The following is a 7,500-nucleotide window of genomic DNA, read 5'->3' as shown; positions in this document are numbered from 1 at the left end:
GTTGTTGTTGTTGTTTTTGGTGTGGTTCTTTGGTTCTTCTCCGTTAGTTCCGTGCCTCTCCAGTCCTGATTCCAGTGATTCTCTGTGTTGATTCTTGTATGGTCTTTCTGCTGTAGTTGATTCTATGTTCCGTTTTTTTTTTTTTTTTTTTTTTTTTTAATCTGGTTAAATGTCTCTATTCTTACTTTATTTTCCTTTTGTGCTTCATTCCTAGATTCTTCTTATTTTTAAATTTCATGTCCCTTTGAGTATCCAAGATCCATTTCCTTCGTACCATGATTCTTCGGTTCTCTCAGCTGGCTCCATGTCCCTCAAGTTCTGGGTCCATTGGTTCCTTTCACCAGTTCTTTCATCTTTTTTTTCAGTTGATTCCCTAATTCGTGAGCTGGTTTCATATCTTTTCATATCTTAGTGGGCTCTCTTATTTGATCGTTTTTATTGCTCCTGGCCAGTTTTCCCCTTATACATGAAAAAAAAAAACTCTTGTTCCGCAGCCTTCGTGAACCAGTGTCACGTCCTTCTGTTCTGGCAGTTCCCCTTAGTGCCCCAATCAATAAAAGCCATATTTTCTTTCCTCTCTTACGTGTCTTGAAATTTCTCCTTTGTTGCAGTGTGTGTGTTTCTCATGACGAAGGCACTTGATTCTTCATTTAAGTAACACTGGAATTCTGAACTGACCTAAAGCAAACCTACAAACAGGAGTTGAAAGATTTTGAAATACTCTACATCGATCATTTCTACTTTAGTGAGCAGTGCCTTGGAAAAATATATTCTGAGCCCACACCACTTCATAAAACTTAACCCCTTCAGTATCGGGACGCATTTTTTACTTAGTTTTGGGTGTGATTAGATCATTTTATTGACATTACGAAGGGTCTATGGAGGTCAGAAGATTAATGGCTGGAGTTTTCACTATTTTATTTCCCCACATGAGTTTCTGGAGCCGTACAATGTCACTAAATAGTAAGCAGAATGAATATAGAAAGACGTCATGGTACTGAAGGGGTTAAGGTGAAACTGTTATTGTCATAGGTGCCAATTCAGATAGCAAATTAGTCAGTCAGTCATTTAGTTAGTCGGTCAATCAGTTAGGCGGTCAGTTGATAAGTCAGCCAGTCAGTTAATTGTTTAGGTATTTATTCAGTGAGTTAGTAAGTCAGCCAGCTAGTCAGTGAGTCAGTAAGTCAATCCGATATCTAGTAAGTCAGCCAGTCAGTTCCTTAGTGCATTGGTTCAGGAGGCTGATGACAAGGATAAGGGAAAAGAAAGCCTCAGGGCAACATCGTGCACTGTTTTATGTTGAAGTAAGAATGAAATTAATTTATTATTCAGAGGGTTTATTACAGCTTCATAGGATTATATTTCATTGATTTCTGGCCTTAACTTGAAAGAAATCCTTCTCATAGTCATATTTCTTCTCTTCCTCTTCCTTCCTTAATTCCTCCTCCTCCTCCTCCTCCTCCTCCTCCTCCTCCTCCTCCTCCTCCTCCTCCTCGTGATGGAAAGATGAGGCGACTGACGATATGATTCATGCCTCGAATATTTGATCACCAGAGAGAGAGAGAGAGAGAGAGAGAGAGAGAGAGGAGGGAGGGGGAGGAGGAGGAAGGAGGAAGGAGAGATGGAGGGAGAGGAGTAGGGATTGGCTAGAAATTTACGACTGGCGAATGCAGAAAGAGGAACCGAATCTCAACTCTTGGGTATAATAAATTGCGTCTATATTCTTGAAGTATTGAGAGAGAGAGAGAGAGAGAGAGAGAGAGAGAGAGAGAGACGTAAAGGAAATTTTAATGATATTCTCTCTCTCTCTCTCTCTCTCTCTCTCTCTCTCTCTCTCTCTCTCTCTCTCTCTCTCTCTCTCTGTGATCCGAACAAACAATAACTCGTTCATTGATTGCATTTTGGACGCTCACCAAAAACAGGTAAACTCTTTTGTCAATCGATGCGATGAAAATTAGACGCAATCTTATCTTGGGAATTTGAACAGCTATAATGTGACAAGAATTTGTTTTGGTCCAACAAGCATAAGTACCTCAGAGATACCGTGTGTGTGTGTGTGTGTGTGTGTGTGTGTGTGTGTGTGTGTGTGTGTGTGTGTGTGTGTGTGTGTGTGTGTTAGTGCAGTGTCATCTCTATCCATTTGTCATACAACATTTTCAGAGGAGCAATACTCACCCCTCTTTGGTATTATATATTGCTGCATTTTTATGGTGTAATTATGTCATAAGATTTAATCTCTTATTATGACCCAAGAGTGTGCGGGTAATTCCGGACCTCAAGTTTGTAGTGGCAAGAATAACTCCACCTACTACTGGTGAGGAAATGATATTGTGTATGTGTGTGTGTGGTGTGTGTGTGTGTGTGTGTGTGTGTGTGTGTGTGTGTGTGTGTGTGTGTGTGTGTGTGTGTGTGTGTGTGTGTGTTAAGCTTTGATATTGTGCTTCAAAATCTTGTGTACGTACGTGCCATGAGTTTGAGCAGTGAATGAAGTGAGACTAGCAGTATACGAACAAGCCTTTCACGTCCTCGGCAGCTTTCTTTGCTGTCTCTCTGGTCCCCGTGCCTCTCCATTTTTAATTTCTTTCTCCTGTCTCCCTTTTCTCCACTATTTCCTCCCCATCATTCTCACCTAGATAAGCTATCTATCAGGGGCGACTGGGGAGCGGTGCTTGGTGTAAAAAAGCAGTGAGTCATACAAGGTTCAACGGTCACCTTATCGCTAGCTAGACCCGCGGCCCCTGGAACTGCGTCACTCCGCCACCAAGCAAGCAACTTGCTGACGTCTGGTGTTCATAAAGCGAATGAAGGCGTGCGGGACAGCAAACAGACGACGAAAGATAATGAGGTTTACAGATGCGACGGAAGGCTGAATGGAGAAGAATATTTGGCTGGTAATTTCCAGAGGAAACGATAAGGGAAACAACGAAAGTGTTTCATAGGAGAAAGAATATAATCTGCATGTAAATGACTCATAGATAAGTGCTGGAGCGTGACTAGAGAAGAAGAGAGAGAAAGAGAGAGATAGAGGAAAGCAGAGAACTGGCGTATTTGTAAGAACAACTTGTTGCTGGCACGTGCTGTGTTGGCTGGTGAGCACGTGCTGGTTGGCAGGCGCGTCTTGCCGCCCTTCGATGCCGCTGCCTCCCACGCCGCAGATAAGATTACTCCCCACTACGGCTCCACCAGTTTATCTTTGCATTTTACGCAGATAGTGGCGTGTTCATGAGGTGTGATGTGACTCACTCGAGGTGTGAGGCCGCAAGGGTGGCCACGCAACCTCACACACTACCAGTGAGGATGAGTGCAGCAGCGTCCGGCCAGGTGAGGAGGGACTTGCTGTACTGGAATCTTGAGACTTACCTGTGTCATGACTCTGTCGGCGCCAGTGCCCTCCTCGTCCTTGAAGATGATGTCAGAATTGTAGTTGGGGACAAGGTCTTGAAACCTGGGGTCGTCCCGCGTGATGGCGCCCTCCGTTAGACCGGAAGCACCGAGTGTCTTCTCCGACACGTTGGGAACGTGTTGCTTGAACACGAGCGGCCGCAGTTTCCGCGGGGATCGGCGGCGACCCCCTCCGCGGCCCGGTCCGCAGCACTGCACAAACGACCCGCTCAAAAGGGTCAAAATTATCAAACACGTGTACACCTGCCGCCCCCGCCAGTGCAGGGGTCGAGGCCCCCACCAGTGACCGCGCGCACGGATGCCTGGATCCATTGTGGCGGTCGCTGGCTCGCTCACGCACTGGTCAGCTCAGGTCAGGTCGCGGGTGACCTGGCCCACTCATGGCACACACTCGCCGCTCACCAAAATACTGACGACACCGCCGCCTCAGCCTTGGGGCGGGGAGCGCGGGGCGGGGCCTGGCGGGGCGGGGCGGAGTCTGCCCCTAACCCTAGCCAACCACAGGCCCGGCCCCGCCCTGCCGTGCCCTCAGTGTGCCCTGCTCCTCCCACGGCCTGCTGCACCCGCCACCCCGCCACTCCACACCCCGCACACCTGTCAAAACTCCTCTCTAGCACACACCTGTTGGTCCTCCTCCACACCACACACCTGTCCCCTCTCCTTTACAACACACCAGTAACTCCGACGCACCGACACACTCTGAACACCTTGTCTTCCCACACACAAACACACACACACACACACACACACACACACACACACACACACACACACACACACACACACACACACACACACACACACACACACACACACACACGTCTAAGACTACATTACTCTTACGTCGTCAAACATGCAGTGGAATTATAGGCTGTGTAGCTGTGTATCTCATACTGACAACCTGCTCTTAGGAATTAGACTGCGTATCATTATTATTATCACCATTGTTATTGTTATTGTTGTTGTCGTCGTCGTCGTCGTCGTCGTTGTTGTTGTTGTTTTTGTTATTTTGCGGAAGGTGGTGAAGGAAACACGGGCTGGTAGGCGAAAACTTTACCACTTGTAGAGTTTCGCCTAAAGAAACTAGTCGGGAGTGAAGTGTTTGCCTTAGCCTCTTCAGTACTGGGACACATTTTTACCTTGATGTTTTGGTGTGATTAGACGATTTTATTGACATTAGGAAGGGCCTATGGAGGTCAGAAGATTAATGGCCACGGTCTTCACTGTCTTAATCCCTCGCATAAGTTTCTGAAGCTGTATAAGATCACCAAATAGTAACCAGAATGAATATAAAAATGTGTCATGGTACTGAAGGAAATTAATCACTTGCCATATTATCATTATTATTTCTATTAATATTATTATTATTATTATTATTATTATTATTATTATTATTATTATTTTTATTATTAGCATTATTACTCACATAACATAGAATTGATGGCTTTAGTGTATGCTACTTTCATTGAGGTTGTTGTTATTATGGTGGTGGTGGTGGTGGTGGTGGTGGTTTTATTGATGGCTATTGGTTTCTACATATATTTAATTTATTTTTTCCAATGTTCACTTTCATTACACATCCTGAGCGCTTTCTTTATGAGAGTTATTTTTCCTCCTCTTCTTCCATTTTCTTCCTCCGTCATGTCGCTCTTTTTATTTTCTCCTGTTCCTTCATGATATTATTAGTTTCGTTGGTTGTCATTTTCACCGTTGTTATCAAATTGCCTTTTTTTCTTTATTCCTTCATTCTATCTTGCTTTTTTCTTTTATTCTCGTTAGTATTCCTTCATTTAATTCCCTTTTGCAATAGATTTTTTTTTTCCTTGTAAGCCATCAACTCATTACGAAATATTGTTATGAAAATTGGTTATATATGCGAAAAAAAAATGGTTTTGTTACTTCTGCCATATGTTGGATGCTATAATGAGTGTAGGGAGCTTTGTGTGTGTGTGTGTGTGTGTGTGTGTGTGTGTGTGTGTGTGTGTGTGTGTGTGTGTGTGTGTGTGTGTGTGTGTGTACCTCTGTTCACTTAAGGAGGTTTTCAAGTGCACCAGTATTAAAAGTGTAGCTTGGAGGTGTGTGTGTGTGTGTGTGTGTGTGTGTGTGTGTGTGTGTGTGTGTGTGTACATGTGCGTGACACGGGCAAGTGAAAGGAGTGAGTGGAGGAGCGTGCGATCAAGGACCTGCTGTGCGTTAAGGGAGGGTGAAGAGGGCACCGAGAGAGAGAGAGAGAGAGAGAGAGAGAGAGAGAGAGAGAGAGAGAGAGAGAGAGAGAGGCCACTCACACCACAGCTTTTAAGGGTGAAAGGGAAAAATTGGAAACACGAATTTAGAGATTTAGTAAGTTACCACCCAATAAAAGAAAAAAAAAATACATCACAGGACATCACAGGACATCTAAACTTCCAGAACGTCAGATGAAGAAAATTTGCAGGAGGAACTAACTAACTAACTAACTAACTAACCGACTGGCCAGGAAATTTAAACATGGCTTGGAAATTTGCTACATACTTTTTTTCTTCCTTCTTAACATCAGTGCTCTTGACATATGTGACGTTGATTATTGTGATAGTGCTAACAGTGGAAATTTAATCGCAATATGAGGGGTTAGTGGGCACAAAACAGAGGTGCCTTCTGATGCATTATATATTGTAGCCTTGGTGTGTTCGGGTGAGAAACTGAGGTGAAAGTGTAGTCGTAGGCAAATTACATGTGTATATAGATTTATTTTAAAAACTAAATCAGAAAAAAAAGCAAGAGATAGAGTTCCAATTCCCGGAAATGAAAGTTGAGAGGAGTGAGGAGAGAAAGTTTACGGAATTTTAGGACTCTTCAATACCGGCAGCAGCAGAAGTGGACGGGGACAGTAGTTAAGTTGTGTGAAGGCAGTGGATGGCGAGGTGAGGGTAAGGAATAAGGAGGAGTTAGTGACTGTCCTAATTGTGGCAAGCTACATGTTCAATATTCTTCACTAGGTGTCTAGATTTCAGTCACAAAATCAGCCTTTCTTCCATCACTCAAGCAAACAGTGAATCAGAAGTCTTTTGTTAGATTTTGTTAACCTTCATCAGATTTTGCAAAGAATAGTGAATAAGTAAATAAAGAGTGAGGAATAGAAGTAAAGTAAATTAATTAAAATAGATAAATAGAACTGAATGGAGAACAGTCACTTTGAAACCCAAGGAAATTAATTATCCACTCACTAATGCATGAGTAAACAAGTATCTCTAATCTTCCATCGATGTACAAGTAAACTCTGGAATCTTTTACTTTTTTTCTCTCTCTCTCTCTCTCTCTCTCTCCTTCCTAGAACTGTAACCGTTTCAAGGGAGAAGTAACAGGACACCGCCAAACTGAAATGATTGATATTGAATAATGTCGTATGATTATTATTATTATCTATTTTTCGAGCAGCACATTTAATTGAGTGGGCTCCTCTTTTTCCATTTATATGCCCTTGAGACACCAATAATGTGATCAGATAAGATGCATGAACAGATAGATGATTTTAATATAGCAATGGTAAAACAACAAAGCACAAAACAAACTGGCAAGTAAACTATCAACAAAATCTAACACATCCACGCACGTATAATACAAAGCAACACAAGTGACTTCATATGAACCAACTTTAAAGTGTAAGAAGTGAACAGCCTTTCTGGACGCGAGGATCTAGCCAGCATACGAAGATGAAGGTGGTGGTGGTGATGGTGATGGTGGAGGTGGAGGTGGAGGAGCGGTGCCATGGCTGGGTGATCAGGGAGGCCTTTTGGGTTCAGGTACCGCCCTGGGCACTCAATTTTCGCACACCGCTGAGTGGTTTAAGACTGCCTTCATGTGTTTACTTATTTACTCCCTTACACTCCCCGAGACACACACAGGACCGGCTAATGCACGTGATAAGGCCACTTGTTCGGTTGGTGTTAAGAGAGAGAGAGAGAGAGAGAGAGAGAGAGAGAGACAGACAGACAGAGAGAGAGAGAGAGAGAGAGATAGAGAGAGAGTAGGTAAGATATAAGTAAATAGGAATACATTATTTTCTTCCTTACTTTGTTTCATTACTCAAGGCAGATCCAAAAAGACTTCCAAGTGAATGTT

General features: G+C 43.4%; 1 protein-coding gene across 1 annotated transcript in view; it reads right to left on the bottom strand.

Annotated features, from left to right (window-relative positions):
- LOC123520783 (indian hedgehog protein-like) overlaps nt 1-3,823 on the bottom strand; it is a 107,006-nt gene extending 103,183 nt beyond the window's left edge. The window contains exon 1 of the mRNA XM_045283372.1: nt 3,361-3,823. Within this exon, the coding sequence (XP_045139307.1) occupies nt 3,361-3,714 (354 nt within the window). The 5' untranslated portion in view covers nt 3,715-3,823. The remainder of the gene's footprint in view (nt 1-3,360) is intronic.
- Between the last annotated feature and the right edge of the window lie 3,677 nt (nt 3,824-7,500).

This window comes from Portunus trituberculatus, chromosome 47, assembly GCF_017591435.1.
Source record: "Portunus trituberculatus isolate SZX2019 chromosome 47, ASM1759143v1, whole genome shotgun sequence".
Taxonomy (NCBI): domain Eukaryota; kingdom Metazoa; phylum Arthropoda; class Malacostraca; order Decapoda; family Portunidae; genus Portunus; species Portunus trituberculatus.
The sequence above is the reverse complement of the archived record's forward strand: the minus strand, read 5'-3'. Positions and strand labels throughout refer to the sequence as shown.